Source organism: Aphelocoma coerulescens, chromosome 7, assembly GCF_041296385.1.
Source record: "Aphelocoma coerulescens isolate FSJ_1873_10779 chromosome 7, UR_Acoe_1.0, whole genome shotgun sequence".
NCBI classification, from domain to species: domain Eukaryota; kingdom Metazoa; phylum Chordata; class Aves; order Passeriformes; family Corvidae; genus Aphelocoma; species Aphelocoma coerulescens.
Window position 1 is genome coordinate 30,990,118 of NC_091021.1, and position 22,114 is coordinate 31,012,231.

General features: G+C 46.0%; 2 protein-coding genes across 2 annotated transcripts; one reads left to right on the forward strand and one right to left on the reverse strand.

Moving 5' to 3' along the window:
- Positions 1-201: 201 nt before the first annotated feature.
- Positions 202-3,271, reverse strand: DBI (diazepam binding inhibitor, acyl-CoA binding protein). The gene is made up of 4 exons (XM_069021184.1): positions 3,193-3,271; positions 2,984-3,101; positions 1,210-1,272; positions 202-497 (listed from the first exon to the last, which is right to left on the reverse strand). Exons 1-4 carry the CDS (start codon positions 3,199-3,201, stop codon positions 424-426), a joined length of 264 nt encoding a protein of 87 aa, XP_068877285.1. The 5' UTR covers positions 3,202-3,271; the 3' UTR covers positions 202-423.
- A 177-nt stretch (positions 3,272-3,448) lies between these two features.
- C7H2orf76 (chromosome 7 C2orf76 homolog) lies at positions 3,449-21,381 on the forward strand. The gene is made up of 7 exons (XM_069021183.1): positions 3,449-3,500; positions 3,755-3,896; positions 5,135-5,287; positions 7,012-7,062; positions 17,920-17,957; positions 18,091-18,172; positions 21,188-21,381. The coding sequence occupies exons 3-7, from the start codon at positions 5,155-5,157 to the stop codon at positions 21,262-21,264; spliced, it is 381 nt and encodes a 126-aa protein (XP_068877284.1). The 5' UTR covers positions 3,449-3,500; positions 3,755-3,896; positions 5,135-5,154; the 3' UTR covers positions 21,265-21,381.
- Positions 21,382-22,114: the final 733 nt, after the last annotated feature.

A 22,114-nucleotide genomic window follows, 5' to 3' on the forward strand; every position in this document is an offset into this window, starting at 1 on the left:
AGAGAAGCTCTGTGGTGCTCCAGCTTCTGTGGGTTGCCACTCACCTACGTGGGAAAGGAGGCAAGGCCGACTGGTGCGGACACGAGTCGGCAGTGCCCGAACCCCCTCTAGTGGCACAAGGACGGGGAGGACGGCTCTGCTCGGCAGCGGCGACTACGGCATGAGCTCACAGAGGTCCTAAGGGACGACCAGCACAACAGCTAAAGTACCAAATGCACTTTAATGAGATCCACATTTTGTTCCCAGAAGGAATTTATACCGTGTCAGTATATTAGGCAAGAACATAATTTCTCCTGAACTACAGACATGAGGAGAATCCACTATGACATACTAGGTATCTAAGGTTACTCTTAGAAACCAGTTTTCCACATTATTAGAAATAAGGCAGGTTTCAGGCGTGCATGTAGCTGATTTATCCAGTCCTCAGATGCCGTATTTGCCCTTTAGTTCTTCCACTTTTGCTATGTAAGCTTTCATTGCATCTTCTTTGGACATTCCTGAAGGACAGAACACAGGAAGCAGTCAGGTACCTTTTTCAGATTAAGATGCCTTTTACAAGTCACAATTCCTAGTTATAGCCCGTGCCACCTGACAGCAAAGCAGCCAGGAGTGTCACTTGGTTGTGAATCCACTGATGAAGTTTTAAACAAATGTGTTCCATCAGCCATGAAAAAACAGTGTTTCACAGCAAAGTTGTTTTTATATAGACAGCAACCAAGCAGTGTATTAGTTCTATTAATGTCACTGACAATTATTACAGGAAAGCTATTCCTTAAAACACCGGAAAAAAAGCCCCATTGCCATAGATTAGACTACTTGTTTGGCTCCTCATTTAGAGCTCAGTTGTTTCTTCTAAAGCTTTCCTAACTGGAAGATGCATAACAGCTGGAGGGAGAGCTCAGTCTTTGGGGGTACTAGGCTGAGACCAGGAAAACAAATTTAGGTTTCTGCTGCTGTTATTGTTCATTATTTAACATCTTAGGCCAGCTGGGCATTTTGTACCCTAATTCCCTTTCACATGGGCCATATTTTTCAGGATTATTTCTGCCTTGCAGAGGCAATAAAAAGTAAAAGTTTATTATGGTATTCTGAACTTCTAGAACTCTTGTATTGTAAGGTACCACTCCTCTGTTTCTTGCTGAACTACATGTGCCTTTCTGACTAGTTTGCCATTGGTAATTTTATTCATTTCTTTAATCAGACACTTACCTTTCAATGCACTCCAGGCATCCCACTTTGCTTTGCCTTTGAAGTCCAGCATACCAGGGCGCTCTTGAGAGAGACAGGATAAGCAGCAGGATTAGTTTGTGTGATCTGGCTGTAGGTAATACCCACTTGAAGGCTTAGTTAGCTCTTAACCATGACAAAATACAATGGCTCATCTCTGCAGCTGTTGCATGCTAAGCTCAGATCACCTCAGAGGAATACGTTACAACATTGTTGGTGACAACAGAAATAGACTTTTTCAAATTCCCTTAAGACAGCGGCATTTGAGCAGAAGAGCATGAACTATCATGACGTGGTTTAATTGTACTTTCTGAAGAGCCTGATGTCCCATAAGAGCTATCCAATTAAAGAACACCAGCTCTAAAGTAAAGCAGAAATACCCTGAGGTCCATTACAGGTAGAGACATGAAAACAGCTGTTTGTAGTAACATAAAGCTTAGAACTCATTACCATCAAGTTAGTGGTGTGTTTCTAACCTATGGTTCTGCATCTGCATTTGGAAACCTTGGAAATCTAACTCACTTCACTGCAGGCTGTGGCGTGGCTGAGTAGAATGATGTGTATATGGTTATGCTTCACGTATGGCATTCTTCATGTAAAATCTTTGTGATTTTACTTCCTCTCTCTCTCCTTAAAGACAATTCTTAGAACTCACAAAAGGAACTGGGCAACAGTGCAGCTCCCATGGCACAGTGACCTGCAGCTCCAGTTGGCAGCTTCACTCCTCTCCAGCACAAAGCCCACCAGTCACCCTCCCACAGGTTGCTTCTCTGCCAACTCAAGTTGGCTGCTGCTTCACAGGAGTGCAGCCACTTGCAGGAATGGTGGCATATCCACAGCTCTGGAGCACAGTTTCACACTGTCAAGCACTAATAATGCTGAGGTCCAGCCACATCAAAAGGATCATATCTTAAACCCAAAGTGACTTCTTTTCCCCCTCATGCTGCGCACTTTGGCAAAAGATTAAATTACTTACCATTTCCTGTACACTTCACTGCCAGCTTTTAAATCAATGGACACTCAATAAACTTTGCCAGCTACTGGGTTAGGAGGCCAGCACTCCAAAGAAATGACCTTTTCCCTTTCTATTTCTAGCTACTCCAGTGTTACACAAGGTCGATAGAGACACGCTTCACTCTAAATGTTATTCCAAAGGCTGAGCTGCCATCGACAGCAATGTAGCAAGAGAAGTAGCCAGAAACATTTTGCACTGTGTCCTTGCAGACACATCATTGGTACAGTCTTTCTAAAGTATGATATTTAATTGCAGCTCCTATTAAAGTTTTCTCCTGTTCTTCTGGTTTTGCTTCCAATACTATTTTTAGCAGCCAATCCACTCTAAATAAACTGTGTCATCCCCTCCAGTACTGCAATTCCACACTTGTATCATTTGCTTTGCTGTTTAAGTCTGTATAACCGAGAAGTGTTTGCATTAAAGCAGCACCCCTTGGCCTGAGCAGCTACTTACTGACAGAGGTCTCCAAAAATCCCAATCCCAATATTTGCACAAAGCTAACACAAAGCATCCTCAGGCCCTCGCTGCACGACGAGGTTCAGACGGCGGCAGCTGGGTTAATCTAAAAACCACGAATTGCACAAAGCCTTATCGGGTCAGCCTGTGCCCTCCCGCACAGAAATCGGTGCCAAGTCGGCACTGAGTCACTTTCGCTGAACCGCGGGATTGCGGGAAGCGCAATGGGAGAGAGGTTTTGCCTCCCGAAGCGTCTCCAGCGCGGGCAGCCCGGGCGGTACGTACCCGTGTTCACATCGCCCACCGTGGCCTGCTTGTAGTGGCTGTAGATGTCCAGCATCTCCTGGTCCGCGGGCTGCGACTTCAGCTGCTTCACCTCCTCGGCAGCTTTCTGGAACGCGGCCTGGGGGGAAAGCAGCAGCGGGTGAGCGAAAGGAAGGTACCCGGAGCCCCCCAGCCACCCCGGCTCCCCACAGTCCCGGCGCCCCCCGCACCTCGGTCATTGCGACGAACCCCGCACGGTCCCTGCCCCGCCGCTTCTGCCGCGCCGCCCCCGCCGCGCGCCCGCCTCACCCCTCGCCAGATCGGCCGCCGGCCAATCGCAGCGCCGCGGGCCCCGCGACAGCCAATCAGCGCGGGCCGGGAGCGGGCGCAGGGCGGGCAAGGGTCCAATGCGGAGGCGGTGCGGGCGTGGGCGGGGACAGGACGCCGCGTAGCCAATCGCGCGTCCCGCGGGTGGCACCGGAAGGATGCGATTGGAGGGATGGGTGGGGGCGGAACCCGGAAGTGGCGGCGGAGAGCGGTAACGGGCCCAGTGGGGCGGGCGGCGGGGCTGTGCCGGGGGGCTGTGCTGGGGCGGGCGGCGGGCCCGGTGCTGCTGCGGGTCCGGAAAGGTTCCTCTCTCCAAGAGGAATGGGCCACCGGCGCCTCCCACCTGCCTTCTTGTCCCCGTGGAGGTGCGGGGTCGTACATGGTCCCAGCCCTACATGCGGTCGGTTTTAGTAAATGTGGAAATCGGCGGTTTCTGACTGTGCTCCCGATTCTGTGTTCCCACAGTGTTTTTCCATGCTGCTGAGGAGCAAGTGAATTGAATGCTGTGGCCTTAATTGTATCCTCCAAGTCGCCAGCCCATGTGGAATAGCACCAAGAAAACATCCATCTTTGCTGTTAAATTTGTTGTAAATCGAGTTATTTTCAGGTGCAAAGTATATATTTTTTTGATTGGCATGTGTTATTTGTGTGTTGGGTGATACACACAGCTCATTTGAAATAGAGTGAACTCGGGGAATTATTAACCAAGGAGGTGTAAAAGCAAGCTGCCTTGTGTGGTGGAAGGTCTTTGTCCCCGTTCTGCAGATAGTACTTGATGGAAATATTGGTAGTTCGCTTTGCCAGGGTACAGCTGGCACAAATACAGCCAGGGTTGGGGTGCACCTGCATGATGGTGGGGCACTTAAATAACCCCACAGCAAAAAAAAGGGGAAAAAAAGAAAGACACACAAAAAAGAACATAAGAAAGAAGATAAGGGGATGAATAGGTAAGAGATTCCCTTTCAGGACTGGAGGTGGTGACTGAGATGCCTGCTCAGGGATGGGAGGTGCAAAGGTTGTGCTGATGTTGCAGCACGTGGGCTGCAATCCTTGCTCGTTGCTGCAGCAGCCACGTCAGTTTAGCATGTGGGCAGGAAGCTGAGGGATGCCCAGCGCCAAAAATAGAGAAGTTTGTCAAGCTAGAAAAGAGCTTATTTTCCTTTGGAGAGGAAAAACCCAACAGAGCAGTATGTAAGCTTGTTTGAAGAGGGACTTGGGTTGACAAGGCCACTCTGTTGTAGGCTCTGCTCTCTGTTGAAGTAGTATAAGCCCACAGAGCTGTTCTAGAGACCAGCTGTTATAAATTAAATCCATTAATGATGCAGTAGTGTACCAGGAGAATTATCTGCCTGTGTATGTGGGGGCAGTTTTTCACTTTCCCTGGGGAGGTGAAAATGAGCATTGTGTAACAGCTTAGGCATTTTTCAGGGTGTTACACTCTCTGCAGCATAAGTATATTAAAAAGGCTTTGGGTTTGTTTGTATTGGGACATTCTTCTAGAGCGCAGTGTTACTTGCCCAGCAGGTCAAGTCTTCAGTCACTTAAAACCCAAACAACACACTTGCATTTATCCATAGCACTTCTGCACGTTTAGTAGGGAGTCTGGTGTGGCATTACACAGCACAGACACTGGAGTACATGGTGTGCAGTGTCGGTAATGCCCTGCTTGTTTGGAGACCCCATTACTGCTCCAGTAGGAATCATGGAAGTGAACCCTGGAAGGCACAATGCCATTGAGTTTCTCACCGTGTTTTACCCTTTGCATGAGGCCCACCTGCGCCTCATTTTCCAGCTGTGCTCATACACAGAGGAAAGGCAATAATTCCTCCCTTTAATGTTTCCCAGGTTATTCAGAATTAATTCTCATGTCAGCAGAAAGCTCAACCGTCACAGTGCGTCTTGTGCGCTCTTTTGAGCACCGCAACTTCCGACCTGTGGTGTACCATGGAGTTCCCTTGGATCAGACAGTGAAGGAGTTCATCGCTTTTGTGAGGAAGGGTAGGAGGCCTTTGTCTCATTCGTTTGCTTCAGGCCCAAGTGTTGCTGTCCCTGCACAAGAAAGTGGAGGGGAGAAAATGAATGGGAATTCTGTGGCTTTGGTAGAGATGCCAAATTTGTGTTTGCATCCATTGTGTGCTTTTCTTCCTTAGATGAAAGGTCTGGAGTTAATAAGAGCTCCCATGGTCGGTGTGCCATGCCTAAATTTGGATGGACTGCTCCCCCTGCCCAGATCCTCATGTTTAGTCAAGAGACATGGACAAGTCAAAGAGACAAGGACATTGCTGCATTTGGCTCAGTGCCTCAGGCTCCTTGAGTGGTGCTGTCAGGCAAATATTCATCAATAAATAAGAATAAATTAATAGAATTTAGAAAGTCTTTGATCCTAACTACACAAATATGTGGAATGCAGGAACGCAAGTCTGTTTGCTATTTGTGAGAAGAGAGAATCTTGAAAATTTGTTTTTGACACTGTGTGGTCTCACTGGGCATGTTTGTTTCTGAGTTCCCGTCTCCATCTTGAGTTTTGTCGTGCAGATTTACTCATCTGTGGGCTTTCTGTTTTAGAAGCCTGGTTAAAAGTAACAAAAGTTAAGTACTGCAGACCAGCCCACACAGTGACTTGGTAATTAGGGTGTTACTCTTAATCTTGCAGCTGTATTTCCACACACCTAAATGGAGACATTCAAAGGGTACAGAATAACATAATTTGGGTTTTTTTTTTGCATGAAGTCAGCTTAAACAAGTCTTAAGCTGTTATAAGATTTGAGCAACTCCTAGGACATTGCCCTGGGACTCATGGGTGTATTGTGTTTGGCAATTTCCATATTTCTGGACAGTGATAGGCATGGCAAGATCTTAGGATGCTTTTAGAAAACTGCAAGCACTTTCAGAACATATGGCACAGCTGCTGCTATGAACAAAATAAAAAAAAAAAACCAATGCTAAGAAACTTGCTTTTGATGTGTGCAGTGTTGCAACTCGCTGTTATTTGAGACAAAGCCAATGTCTTGAACAACTTTTTAGAACCTCATTCCAGAGGGGTCCAAAAGCCTTGTTCCTTCCTTTACTGTAATCTGTTTTGAAGGAGCAGTTTAAGATAAATTGTTAAACTACTGAAGAAATCATGGCTTCAGCCACCTTGCTGCTGGGCACCCCACAGCTGAGTGGGCCTTCTGAGGTCCTGTTTAAGTCACTGGGAGCACTGACACCAGGGAAGGTGTCAGCATTCTTGCAGTTCCTTATGGGCTGTGTCCTGCAAGCAGCTAAAGAGTTAATTTTCTACAGTTTGACTTCCTTTTCGTGGCTGGTTCTCATGGCTGTGTTTACTGAACGATTCAGTTATGAATGACAGTTGTCAGCTGTTTGTATAAGGTAAAGAGAGATGCTGGGCAAACCATTAAAAGGATGTTCCTGGCAGATTTCTGAAGCATCAGACTCCTGTGATCATACCCTAATTGCACTGACTCACTGTCCTCATGGGGTGTTTTGTTCAGAGGGACTTCATGCTCAAATGGAGTTATTCACATATGGAGTCACTATAGAATCTGAGCCAAAGGCTGTGTTTTAGCATTTGATGCTCAAACAAGTCTCCTATGTTGCAGATTTATTTTGATGTAAAGGCTGCCTGGGGGATGCATGCATTGCACAATAATGGAAAATGAAGTATTGGAAATAATTTAAAAAGAGAGCTTTGTTTTAACTTTGTGCTTTTATTTTAATAGATGTGTCTTCAAGAACAGGACTTCCTCCTCCTTTTAAAAATTACAAGTATGGTAGGTGTTTCTTATACTGCTTGTTGTAATTACTGTCAAATGCCCACATAGTATTTTACACCAGCATTTATACAATTTAAAAGATAACTGCTGTACAATCCTAATGTTGGTGCCAGTACCTGCCTACATTTGCAACTCTATCCAGCTCTTGTAGCTGGGGCTATGCCACTGGGATCTTGTCTGCAGAACTTGACCATTATTTTAAAGATCTGTTTTAATCTTTAAATTAGGCTGCATGGTTTACATTATTTGCTACTGGGTACTGATGGGTTTTGCTATTAATTTTTTATTACTTTTATAAGAGCCTTTTTAACTCTGTCTTTACCCTAATGAGCAGCTTGTGATCTCAAAACACTTTGTAGTTCTCTGGGTGCTTATGTACTTCAGTATCTATTTACTGATGGTGAAGCAGAAGCTGAAGGCAAGAAGTAGAAAATGCTTAAGACTTACATACTTAAATAGTTTACACAATATAAGAGAAACAGGGGAACCTTGCTCTAAGTAGATAGGAAAGCTCTTAAATACAAGCTGGTGGTATGAAATAGCATGATGGGAAATTTAAGCTGACTTTATCCTCTAATGTAAAGCTATATGTGTATTTCCTTTTTGTGCAAATTGGCATGAACATGTGCAATTCATCTGTTTGGGACAGAGAAAACTTTTAAAATATTGCTAAATTGCTTCCTTTCTCGGAGTTCGTAAACTCGGATGTCAGTCACATATCTTTTTCTAAACTTGGCAATTCTCAAGGTTCCCTTGGAGTTTCCCTGCAGGTGATCCTCTGTCTCCCATGTTCTTGGAGTTGACAAACTCCTTCCTCTATGGTGATGTAAAGAACTGAATGAGAAACCTACTTAATACATGTGAATGGTAATAAACTCTATTTGCCTATTTGAAAAAAAGGCAAGGATTTCATTTTGTGCTCTTGCTAATGGTAAAACAGAAAGTACACACTGAAGCCAGAAAAAGAGTTAGGGATTAAGATTGATGATACATCAGTGGCAAGGATTTGAATGTTACTATTATTTTTAATGTTACTTAAGGTCTTAACATCTGTAAATGTAAGTTTGAATTTGGAGGTGCCCTTCACCCCATCTGTGCCTTTGGATGAGGGGTCCTGTCTAGAACTGCTGCTCTCAGTTGTATCCCTGGTGTTGCCTATCCCAGCTGCTAGTTCTTTCATCACTCAGAGATCAGTTTAGCTTCTCCCACGGGATATGTCATAGCCAAGGGCCTGATTGTGCTGGGTAGGACTGAGCATAACTTTAAAACCTGTTGCACCAGTTACTGGGGGCTTACTCTTACTGTGATGGTGCTAACTGCATGTCTCGGTTTGAAAGACAGGTGTCTGCTAAGGAAGGCAGAAGCCTCCCTTGGAGTGGCAGATGTAACCCCTTTCCCTCTGAGTTATTATAATTTTGAAATCAAGGGTCTTCAGGCAAAGATGTGGGAAAATAGGAATAACAGTTCTTTACTATATATATATATATATATATATATATATATATATATAACTAGTCAAACAAAACAACAACAACTATGACAGTAACAGCAAACACAAACCCAGTCCCAGCCTTCTCGGCTGTCAGGCTATTTCCCCTCGGGTGCAGTTCCGCTCGCAGCCGGCAGGGATCGCTGGCGGCTCCCGGTGAGCAGGGCAGGTGCGATGGTTCCCCCGCGGCTGCAGGGGGCGCTCCGGAGCGAGCTCGGGAAGCACGCGGCTGCTCTGATGCCCTGGGATCCCGGGGAAGGATGGAACAAAGGAGCTTCACAAACCGGTGGGCAGCTGGTCCCGGAGTCTCGGAAACAGCAGGCTGGACTGGTAGGCTGGAGCGGCAGGCACAAACACAAATCCCGGGTGGCAGACGAGATGTATCCAAAAGGGGAACCCCCCGGGGCTCCAGGCAGGCAGGGTAAGCACGGCTACAGCGTAGCGAAGGCTCGAAACAGCAGCGGGGCGGGCGGCCACAGCCCAGCCTCCAGCAGGGCAGGGAAAAGCAGCTTTGGGATCCCCGGTGTTGTTCCCAGCAGAAGGAAAGACGCCGAAAACGGGAACCAGCAGCTCCTTTCTCTGCACCTTCTCTCTCCAGACGCTGAGAGCGAACTGAACTGCCCGCCAGGTGAGAACAAAAGCCTGGCCGGGCCCTTTTGTCTTTCTTAAGTATGGCTATTTATCTCCTAGCAACATGCTATGGGAAAAAATTCCTTTAACAGAAAAAAACTAGGACTAAACTGAAACCCCAACATTATCCACCCCGAATTTTTTTCCATACTAACATGTTACATGAAACTTAACTTTTTAACCATATAAATACAAGCATCACCTAAATTATATACATATGTACATGCTGATACTGATACAAGTACAGAGCCATGGGTAGTTCACCCTAAAACAAGGTCCCCTTGCGGTATGCATCGGGTCTCTCCATCCCTTTGCATCACCCACCAGGTACAACCTGGTCCCTGAGCAAAAACAACCCCACGGATGGGTTTGTCTTTGCTCAAGGCAGACTTTACCCAAACAGTTTTTCCAAGCATACCTCTCATGTGCACCACTGGAACCTTATCCCCATCTGTTGTTTGTAGGGGTTCGGATTGGGCAGGGCCGGCTCGGCTGGTGGAGCCTCGGGTGTTAACTAACCAGGTGGCTTTTGCTAAATGCACCTCCCAGTTTTTGAAACTCCCCCCACCCAGTGCCTTCAAGGTGGTTTTAAGCAGTCCATTACACCGCTCAACCTTCCCAGCTGCTGGTGCATGGTAAGGGATGTGGTACACCCACTCAATGCCATGTTCTCTAGCCCAGGTGTTTATAAGGCTGTTCTTGAAGTGAGTCCCATTGTCAGATTCAATCCTCTCAGGGGTACCATGCCTCCAAAGGACTTGCTTTTCAAGGCCCAAGATGGTGTTCCGGGCAGTAGCGTGAGGCACAGGGTAGGTCTCCAGCCATCCTGTGGTGGCTTCTACCATTGTGAGCACATGGCGCTTGCCTTGGCGGGTTTGAGGCAGTGTGATGTAATCAACCTGCCAGGCCTCCCCATACTTGTATTTGGACCACCGCCCACCATACCACAGGGGCTTCACCCGCTTGGCCTGCTTGATCGCAGCGCATGTCTCACAGTCATGGATGACCTGGGAGATACTGTCCATGGTCAGATCCACCCCTCGGTCTCGTGCCCACTTATAGGTGGCATCTCTGCCCTGATGGCCTGAGGCATCATGGGCCCATCGAGCTAGGAACAACTCTCCTTTATGTTGCCAATCCAGGTCTATCTGGGACACCTCTATTTTCGCAGCCTGATCTACCTGCTTGTTATTACGATGTTCTTCATTAGCCCGGCTCTTGGGAATGTGAGCATCTACATGACGGACCTTCACAGATAGCTTCTCTACTCGAGCGGCAATGTCTTTCCACTCCTCAGCAGCCCAGATTGGTTTTCCTCTGCGCTGCCATTTTGCCTTATTCCACCTTTCCAGCCAACCCCACAGAGCATTGGCTACCATCCATGAATCAGTGTAAAGGTAGAGCTTTGGCCACTTCTCTCTTTCAGCAATGTCCAGAGCTAATTGAACGGCTTTGAGTTCAGCAAATTGGCTCGATCCACCTTCTCCTTCCGTAGCCTGTGCAACTTGTCGTGTGGGGCTCCATACAGCGGCTTTCCATTTCCGGCTAGCGCCTACAATTCGGCAGGAACCATCAGTGAAGAGGGCATATTGTTTTTCACTCTCTGGTAGCTCGTTATACGGTGGGGCTTCTTCGGCACGCGTCACCTGCTCCTCTTCTTCTTCAGAAGATAACCCAAAAGTCTCACCTTCTGGCCAGTTCGTAATTATTTCCAAGATCCCAGGGCGACTTGGGTTTCCAATTCGGGCGCGCTGCGTGATGAGGGCGATCCATTTGCTCCAAGTAGCATCGGTGGCGTGATGCGTGGAGGGAACCTTTCCTTTGAACATCCACCCCAGCACCGGTAGTCGGGGTGCCAGGAGGAGTTGTGCCTCAGTTCCAATTACCTCTGAGGCAGCTTGGACTCCTTCATAAGCTGCCAAGATTTCTTTCTCTGTGGGAGTGTAGTTGGCTTCGGACCCTCTGTAGCTTCGGCTCCAGAATCCCAGCGGTCGGCCCCGAGTCTCACCAGGCACCTTCTGCCAGAGGCTCCAGGACAGACCATTGTTCCCGGCTGCAGAGTAGAGCACGTTCTTCACCTCTGGTCCTGTCCTGACTGGGCCAAGGGCTACGGCGTGAGCGATTTCCTGCTTGATCTGGGCAAAGGCTTGCTGCTGTTCAGGGCCCCAGTGGAAATCGTTCTTCTTTCGGGTAACCAGGTAGAGAGGGCTCACAATCTGGCTGTACTCAGGAATGTGCATCCTCCAGAAACCTATGGCGCCTAGGAAAGCTTGTGTTTCCTTCTTGTTGGTTGGTGGAGACATCGCAGTGATCTTATTGATGACCTCAGTGGGAATCTGACGCCGTCCATCTTGCCACTTCACTCCCAGGAACTGGATCTCTCGGGCAGGCCCCTTGACTTTGCTCTTCTTGATGGCGAAACCAGCTTTTAGGAGAATTTGGATTATTCTCTCTCCTTTCTCAAACACTTCTGTTGCGGTGTTCCCCCACACAATGATGTCATCAATGTACTGCAGATGTTCTGGGGCCTCACCCTTTTCCAGTGCAGCCTGGATCAGTCCATGGCAGATGGTGGGACTGTGCTTCCACCCCTGGGGCAGTCGGTTCCAGGTGTACTGCACACCCCTCCAGGTGAAAGCAAACTGGGGCCTGCACTCTGCTGCCAGAGGAATGGAGAAAAATGCATTGGCAATGTCAATGGTGGCATACCACTTTGCTGCTTTGGACTCCAGCTCATACTGGAGCTCCAACATGTCGGGCACAGCAGCGCTCAGCGGTGGAGTCACTTCATTCAAGCCACGATAGTCCACAGTCAATCTCCATTCCCCATCAGACTTGCGCACAGGCCAAATGGGGCTGTTGAAGGGTGAGTGGGTCTTGCTGACCACCCCTTGGCTCTCCAGCTCACGAATCATCTTGTGGATGGGAATCACAGCATCTCGATTTGTCCGATACTGCCGGCGGTGCACTGTCGAGGTGGCAATTGGCACTCGTTGCTCTTCCACTTTCAGGAGCCCAACTGCAGAAGGATTCTCAGACAGTCCGGACAGGGTGTTCAACTGCCTAATGCCCTCTGCCTCCACAGCAGCAATCCCAAACGCCCACCTGAGTCCCTTTGGGTCTTTGTAATAGCCATTCCGGAGGAAGTCTATGCCCAGAATACACGGGGCCTCTGGGCCGGTCACAATCGGATGCTTTTGCCACTCCTTCCCAGTCAGGCTCACCTCAGCTTCCAAAAGGGTCAACTGCTGTGATCCCCCAGTCACCCCAGCAATGGATACAGGTTCTGCCCCCACATGTCCCGATGGCATTAAAGTACACTGTGCCCCAGTATCAACCAATGCATCATATTTTTGTGGCTCTGATGTGCCAGGCCATCGGATCCACACTGTCCAGAAAACCCGGTTCTCCCGTGCCTCTTCCTGGCTAGAGGCAGGGCCCCTCTAGCCCTGGTTATCATTCTTTCCCTGGGCATACATACTAGAGGTACCTTCGAGGGGATCTGACATATCATCCTCCTGTCTGTAATACCTGGCAGCTCGGTCACGGGAGGCTGAGGCTACTTTCACCTTAGCGGAACCCCCTCGGTTAGTGCCTCCCTCCTTGAGTTCACGCACCCGCGCTGCCAGGACAGAAGTGGGTTTCCCATCCCACCTTCTCATGTCTTCCCCATGCTCACACAGGAAAAACCAGAGCTCAGCTCGTGGGGTGTACCCTCTCTCTCTCGCAGGGGGACGACGGGCTCTGACCTGGGGGCCTGTGACTCGCACTGGTGCCACACTGACCTTCCTCATCTCCTCCATCTCCTCCCTCATTTCCTTCCTCATCTCCTTCATCTCCTCTTTGAGGTCCTGGACCACAGCAGAGACATGAGCTTTCAGTGGACCATTGACCATGCTGTCATAATTCCTGAGCTTGTTGGCAACAGAGCCCACTGTTTCTCGGTTATTGTCAGCATCAATGGTTGCAATGAAGGTGGTGTATTGCGATGGCCCTAGTCTTGCCAGGTTCCACATCATCTGTCCTGTGCACCTGACCTTATCGGGGTCATTACCGTGCTGTCCATCCCTCCCAAAGAGTACCTCTAATACTGCCACCTCTCTTAGCTGTTGGATCCCTTCCTCAAGTGTCTTCCACTGCATTCTATGATGGTACTCCTGCATTCTCTCTTTGTGAATGAACCTTTCTCTCACACTCATTAAGAGCCGGTCCCAGAGAGAAAGGGGTCCTGGCTCCCTCACAAATATCTGGTTCACACCTGGGTCCTGGGTCAACGATCCCAGATACCTTGCCTCACCACTATCCAGTTGCACACTTGTGCCCATGAGGTCCCAAACCCGAAGCAGCCAGGTGGTATAAGGCTCACGCCCCCTTCGCACAATGTCGTCTCGCATACCACGGAGACTGTCGTACGACAGGGACTCAATGATGATTTCTGGCTCTGGCTCCCCTGCTGGTTGTGAGGGCCCTGGTTCCCCATCATCATTAACTGGTCGTACTGATTTGGTCTTACACTTCCTCCTTTGCACAGGGGCGACTGCTGCTGGCTGTACTTGTCCTTGGGGTTCAGCTGAAACCTGGGCGGTTGTAACATCCGTGGGTTCCGCTGCTGCACCGTCGGACTCACCCTCTTTGGGGCAGGGAGAGGTTTTTTCACTAGCTGAGGAGGTGTATTCCCTTAGCAATTGGCATATCTCCTGGCGCACCTGACCCATCTCCTGGCACATCTCCTTGCGCACCTGGCCCATCTCCTGGCACATCTCCTTGCGCACCTGGCCCATCTCCTGGCACATCTCCTGCATCCCTTTCGCCAGTACCCCCACCCATTTCGGGTAGTCCATTTCTGAGGTGGGCTGTTGGGTGGTATCAGGCTGTGGGGCAGGGTCTCTAGTGTCTGGGGCTGTGTCAGGCTCTGGGGCTGAATCAGGCTCTGGGGTAGGATCTCTAGTGTCTGGGGCCGTGTCAGGTTCCGGGGCAGGATCAGGCTCTGGGGTAGGAACTCTACTCTCTGGGGCCATGTCAGGTTCTGGGGCAGGGTCAGGCTCTGGGGCAGGATCTCTAGTCTCTGGGGCTGGTGTCTGGGTAGTTATCCAAGCCAGTCTCAACTTATCCTTGAATGCTAAATAGAGTAGGCCTACCAGCAGCAGGTGGTTAGTATTCAGAAGGAATCTAAACCCTTCAAAAATTGATGGGGTGGGTCCAAAGAACTGGTTGAGGGGTTGGGGGAAAACTTCCCCTGGTGTCATTTCCTCACAGAAGGTACCATTGTTAACATAACCCCAAAAACATGCGCTCAGTGTGTGATAGCCATTTATCCACGTGCCCACATTCCGGAGGAAGTTAAAAACCCATGAATTCCTCACCTTCTCGACCCACAGCACGAGCTGGATAACAGCAATGGTAGCCTTAGTGAGAGGACCCATATTCAAGTAGGGAGCTGCAAAGGGGAAGAATATAGCCACGGCCACATGCCACCCGAACCAGGGCAAAGTAGACCACATAGTGCTGCCTACCAAGGTTCCTATATCCAACACACCAAATTAAGTTATCCAGGAACTGTTATTCCTTTTTCACCTCTCTCTCTTAATGCCCTCAGGCCCCACGGTTGGGCGCCAAGATCTGTCTCGGTTTGAAAGACAGGTGTCTGCTAAGGAAGGCAGAAGCCTCCCTTGGAGTGGCAGATGTAACCCCTTTCCCTCTGAGTTATTATAATTTTGAAATCAAGGGTCTTCAGGCAAAGATGTGGGAAAATAGGAATAACAGTTCTTTACTATATATATATATATATATATATATATATATATATATAACTAGTCAAACAAAACAACAACAACTATGACAGTAACAGCAAACACAAACCCAGTCCCAGCCTTCTCGGCTGTCAGGCTATTTCCCCTCGGGTGCAGTTCCGCTCGCAGCCGGCAGGGATCGCTGGCGGCTCCCGGTGAGCAGGGCAGGTGCGATGGTTCCCCCGCGGCTGCAGGGGGCGCTCCGGAGCGAGCTCGGGAAGCACGCGGCTGCTCTGATGCCCTGGGATCCCGGGGAAGGATGGAACAAAGGAGCTTCACAAACCGGTGGGCAGCTGGTCCCGGAGTCTCGGAAACAGCAGGCTGGACTGGTAGGCTGGAGCGGCAGGCACAAACACAAATCCCGGGTGGCAGACGAGATGTATCCAAAAGGGGAACCCCCCGGGGCTCCAGGCAGGCAGGGTAAGCACGGCTACAGCGTAGCGAAGGCTCGAAACAGCAGCGGGGCGGGCGGCCACAGCCCAGCCTCCAGCAGGGCAGGGAAAAGCAGCTTTGGGATCCCCGGTGTTGTTCCCAGCAGAAGGAAAGACGCCGAAAACGGGAACCAGCAGCTCCTTTCTCTGCACCTTCTCTCTCCAGACGCTGAGAGCGAACTGAACTGCCCGCCAGGTGAGAACAAAAGCCTGGCCGGGCCCTTTTGTCTTTCTTAAGTATGGCTATTTATCTCCTAGCAACATGCTATGGGAAAAAATTCCTTTAACAGAAAAAAACTAGGACTAAACTGAAACCCCAACACTGCAGGAAAATTTTCACACAGGAAAATCAAAGCCAGGTTCCTCACCTTCCCCTCAGGCTGTGAATCATCCAGGTTCATGTTTTTGGCATCTCTGCTGTCTCTACAGTGCTCTACTGTCATATGTTTTTGTGAGGAAAGGGCAGTGAGACTTCTGCATGAATAGTGCCAGTAACACACAGATTTTTTCCCCCCGTTTCGTTTGGCAGTGCCAGAAATCTCGGTTGGATCTGGTTGTCTCTCACCTTGCCTGTTTCATCTTCCTTCCCTGCAGAATTTGGCACCACTTTGTTCTCTTAACATCATATATAACGCCATCACATTTTTCCTCTTGGAGTAGTGCTCCAATTCACATCTCAAAGCTTCTGACTTTCATTTTCTCTTCTTTTCTTTGAATGGATCATTCTTGTTCTTAGTCTAGAACTGTTCTGAGTCAGTCTTATCTTAGTACCTTATCGTTGCCATCTTTTCACTGATGTTGGTAGCCTGGGTGCCAACTCGCTCCATAAGCTGCTTCTCAGTTTTATTTCCTTTATCCATGAATGTGGAGCAGTATGTCAGGTAGTTCATAAAATCACTTAGAAAGTGGTAGCTTATCAGTTGCCATGATAGACCTATTATCAGAAAAGGCAAGATAAAGAATTGGCAGTGTGATTGAGTGGGACTAAATGGGGATGAAACAGGAAAGGCTAGTGAGAGGACTTAGCTTATGAGAAGAGACTGTAGTTTCATCTCTGTAACAGAGTTAGAGAAGCCATTTAATAGCTCAGATGAAGGCATGGTAAACTGCTGGGTGCAAGGGATGGAGTTCTGAGCAAATAAAACTGAGACAACACTTCAGGGCATGACTGGACAAAGAGAAAAGGGAACGTGTCAAAGTAGACGGAGGAGCTTAAAACTAACAGGCGCAGGCTGGGTTTATTTGCTGTAGTAAAGAGGTTTCATAATTGCAATATATTTTTTCTGTGATTGCTTGGTGTTTTTGTAATGTTTCTATGCAAGATGGATTCTGGTAATTGCAATTTAATGTCTGTCTTGCTTCTAATAGCACAGTTATTACAACATGCCAAGGCTGCCTTCTCAGTGACCTCTGCAGTGATAATACAGAGTACTTTTTACCTTATGTAGTGTTTTAAATAGTGTCAAAATGGGCCAGAATAATATGGAAGCAAACTCCTGAGTGGGAATGTGATCTCTGTTATTCTGAACATCTGGCTTCTTGCTCCTGGTAGTTTGAAAGTTAGTTTAGCCAATGTTTAACTTTGCTGTATCCTTCTCTTACCAGACTATTTCAACGTGAAGTGTTCATTCAATGCACAAAACTAAACTAGAACAGAAAATGAGCAGACAAAACAGAACCGGTTTTTCTTCTTTGCTGGGAAGGCATTGATGTGTTACTCCAAGTTTGTTCAGACACAGACTCTTTATAGAGTTCAATCTTTTCTTTTTTTTAGCGTGCATGGCTTTAAGCCATTCCCTCTGGATCTTCGCACTCATCCAGTTGCTTTAGTGTTATTTTCCCCTGTTTTTCCATTCTGTTAGCAAAACCCTGCCCATATTGCCAGAAGAAAGTAGTACTTTGAAAAAAATTTCTAAAAGCACTACACTGCACAAACATGAGATAAAAATTATTGAAGAGAGTATAGCATTAAAAAGAGAAGAGGCTGTACATGTTCGTTGAAAATGAATTTGCTTAACGAAATTTCTACCATGGATGGTGGGTGTTGTATTCATGAGAAGGAAAATTTCAAGGAATGATCTGAAGTGGTCAGGTTACTGTGTCTTAATCACTTGCTGCCGACCAACTTAGCTGTGGTAGTTGACAGTGCATAAATGCTGTTGGTCCTGCCCCAATTGCATGTGTAAAACCTATTAAGTTAAAACACCCTAAGTGGCATTTAAATTGATGTGTTTTGACTGGCAATTGAGACGGTCGTTAGTAGGTTATTGTAATTCAGCCAGCAGACAGAAGCCCAATAGGATGTGGTACCTTAATGTTGCATTGACTGCTTTAAGACTGTGGCCCAGGACTTCGAGATTAAGATGTTTTCTCTTCTTTCAGGTTGAATACACAAAATTGTTAATAACAAAAGATCTTGAAGCTTCCCGCTTTGTTTGTTTGTCTTTCCCAAGTACACCTTTCAGTGCTGTCTGCTTATTAAGCCTTATTTTAGGAAAACACTATTTTCTTTCAGATACAATGAAGATTATTCACCAAGCACACAAATCTAAGGTAAGATTATTAGCTGTGTTCCTCCCCTTTTGCATGCTTTGATGCAGGCAGATCTCTGCACTGTCAAACAAGACAGGGCAGAGGCAATCAGTAAATTCTTCTTATCTTCGTATTCTGGTTCTCTGATTTGTAGACTGGTGAGCTTGTAGTGAGTTTGGAAGATGATGACAAACTGATTTTGAAGGAAGACAGTACGCTGAGAGCAGCTGGAGTAGGTGGGAGTACATTTGTATTGACTGAAGATGCTGTTCCTTGTGCTAGCATTAAACTGATAACTGGCTGATTATGTTTGGACAGGCTGCCGAAAAGTAAATGCTATTCCTGATGCTCTTTACACGACTTGATAATTATTCAGGGAAGCATTATTCAAATCATTGGTCTGAGGGCAGCAGGTATCTGCACTCCGAATGTTCAGAATGCAAATTGTGATTTTTAGAGGGTATGCTTATAATTCTGCTGAGAGTAATTTTAAATGATTGACAGATAGGTTATTAGTACCGTGTCTGCTTAGTCTTATCAGTAACATTTAAACTGATGTTTTGGTTAGAAATGTAAGTAGTGGAACCAGCACGGAATAATGAAATAAGATTAGATTTGTTTAATGTGCAGCATACAGTGCCTGATAGCCAGATTGCTCAGGAAAGTTAGAGCAGAATCACTTAGAGAATGTGCTGAACATAGCAAGGAGTTGAAACTTGACCTGATTTCTCACATTTTGACAGGAGACTACATATAGAGCATGTCTTTTGGTAATAATGTAAAGAAATGTCTGTCATGATAAAATTGATGGTCCCTGGATGTCCTTTGGGCTTCTCATAAATGTGGCTGAATGACTTTGTGGCAGCAGGGCACTTAAGGGATGTGTTTGCACTCCACCTTGATATGGACGTTTGCTCATTTGAATCTGATTTGCCTGGCTGGAAAGCATTAACTGCCTGTGCTCTAAGTGCAGGGGCTTCACAGAGGAGGCACCCTCCTGCTCCTGGTGCTCACTGATTGCTCCCCAGCTATGGAATGGGATTTCTTTCTCATAGGTTACTTGGCTCTCCTGTTTCCTGCGATTTATTTTCTGGTTTTAAGTGACTTGGGATGTCTCTTCAATGTTCTGCTCTGGTGTGAACTGCAACTGATCTCAGAATACCTTTCCTAAAAGTCTTTAAATGTTCCTATAATATGAACAGTAGTTTTTACTACACCAGGTCATTTTGTTGGGGGGGGGGGGAAGATGATGATTACTGGCACCCAAGCCTTACAGATTTGTAATTTAGTTAGCAGAAGATTCATTTAACCACGATCTTTATCTATGTAAGGCATAAGAGGCAGTGCAGTTCAGGAGAGGGACTGATGACAGTGCCAAATGTTGAATTAGAAACAGCAAAGCTGTCTTGTTTCAAAAAGGTATGGATAAATATTTGTATATATTATCCATCTTTGAAACTGGGTTTGTAGCTACAGCAGTGAAACAGTTGGACAGGATCTCAAAAAAGGTGTCAAAACATCAGACTAAACGTTACACTGAAAGGAAATAGGAATACAGCAGCCTGTTCTGTGTCTCTGTACAAAGGGAAGGGTGGTTCATTTAGGGCAGAAAATGATTTAAAGCTGCTTTTTTTTTCCTTTCTTTTCTGAATAGCAGCAGTCATTAGTCATTAGTATATAGAAGATGTTTGTGATAGAAGAGGAAAACCCTTTCTTTGGATAATGCAATGTGCCATTATGCCATTTTGAATTTGGATATGTTCCAGTGTATCTTGATGTGAAAATGAGCTAAGTTAGGAGTGGGGTCTTTGTAGTAAAATCTTGAAGATTTTACTTTTCTTCTTCAACAAGAACTGGAATAAAGTAAGTCAAGAAGTGAAGTATGATAGCATGTACCACAGCTCCTCATTTTGTACAAAATCACAATTTTGTACATTTGCTTTAAAATCAGTAGGAAAATTTGAAATCTCCTATTGACATAGGAATTTTTTCCAACATCTAGTCTGGACAAGACTTACTGGAATAAAACAGTCAGAATCACCATTAGAAGATCTGGGAAATTCTGATACATGCAGAACATTTTTCCTGAGCTGCAGTTGATTGCCCTTGGCTCTATACAGGGGTGGGCTAGAGAGTTATAAATTATGAGGACATTAAATAAGTATCCTCAGGAAAGCCTCTGTAGTAGTGATTATTATTACAGTTATTATCCAGTCAGCAAAGTTAATGCTTGCATTTTTTTTTAAGCAGGGTGTATGTTAATAAAGTGTTCAGTATTCATTACAAACAGTCTTGTCTGTTTTCTAGTTGAGATTCTAAAATCCCTTCTACTGTTTTTTTTTTCTTTTTTTTTTCCAAGACAGGCAGACTTCATTAACTTAAAGGTTTAATTTAAAAAGCGAATGTGGAACTTATTGGCTCAGCACCTTAAAGAATTCCATGTTTAATAATTGTGAAGGCTTTCCATCAGATTTGTCTCTGTTCTGAATTAGTAATGTTGCTGACTTATTGTTTTAGAAGAGGAAGTCCTTGACCTACTGGGTTGAAAGAATTGTGACTGTTCTGAACCTTTGTGGGTCCTTTAGCTCTGCCATATCCCCTGTGAATAATTAGAGGTATTTGAAGGTATTGCTGGAGAAGCCAATTTGTGTCTTTCACTTTGCATATTGTTGAAGCCTCATGAATTAATCATCAGCAGGGCAAAAAATTAACTTCTTCAGACACATATTTTGATGGGTCATGAGGGAAAATGTAAAGTGATCTGTAAAATATTCTACTGATCCTCTAAGTATTAAATTATTATACCTACAGGCTAATTTAATGGGAAAAAGAAGTTTCTTTCTCCCTCTCCTCACAGAAAAATGCACAAAAAAGAGTATATAATGCTTCATTACTTTCCTAGCATTTGAAGGTGTTAGAAATGCAGTCACTTAATTTGCTGAATACTTATACAAACAATTCTGAAGACTGTGTTAAACAAATCTTGAGGGGTCTTGTGTACATATTTATTTCCTTATATTCATGTTCTTGGTGGTTTTGTTTGTTTGGGGTGCTTTTTAACAAGGTTAAATGACATTTTTAATACTGAAATCTTTTTTGCAAAAATATGAGGAAGAAAAAGAAAAAGTGTGTGGTGATTTATAATTGTCTTTGACTATAAAGTTGCTAATTGTCTTCTAAGATTCTAAATAGCTGGCTGTTGGTGGTTCATTTACTGGTGTGCTAAATATTTAATTTTTTATTCTTTCTAGCAAATGAGACAGAATTAGCATTCTTCTGTGAGGAAGATTACAGAAACTACAGAGCTAATCCTGTTTCGGCCTGGTGAAGATCCCAAGAGATTGTTTTGTTTTCCCATACCTGTTGTAAATTTTCCTTATTCTGCTTAATGAGATTTTTCTTAAAGATCAATAAATCCTAGAGGATTTCTTTGCAAACAGTGCAATTCCCTTCCTATAGAAATTAATTTCTGTCAATATGCTAAGGCTGAGAGAAGGAGAACTGGTGGACATAAATGGCTTTTTTCTTCCTCCCTTTTCTTTTTGCTGGGCTTGGCTCTTGAGCCTCAGGCAGTGCCATCCCTGACCTGTGACACAATTTCGTGGTGTGATCCCACAGCAGACAGTAACTGCATATGGAAATTATACAATGCACAGGAAGATCCCATCCCAGTACTAACTTCTAATGAAAATGCAGTGAAACCTCCTTCAAATGAAATGAAATGTTTTATGGCCAAATCACTGGGTATTTTAAAGAACTTGAGAATCTCTCAGTTTCAAGTCACAGCTTTACTTCTCTCATGTTATGTTTGGTCTCTTTTGTTTAAATAGTGCAGCCTGGCCAGTGTTTCATGCTTTGCAGTGATGAATGCTTTCCATTATCCTCTCTTCCAGCCCTCTTTAGCATGCTGAAAGGGACAAATGTCTGTTGGGAGGCTTTTGTGTCCAAGGACCAGCTCGCCTGTTGCTAGCTTTACTTGATGGAGACACCTTCACATAGGGGTAGCAGCTCGAGTTCTGCCAGGACATCAGTGTGCCTAAGTAGGAACTGGGCATTTTTCCAAATGGAGTGAAAGCTCATGGTTTCAGTTTTAAGAATAAAACCTGAATGATTGTATTTTTTTGCAAGGAGAGGCCCAGTCTGTGAGCCACATGTCTTCAAGACTGGAATTGATTCCT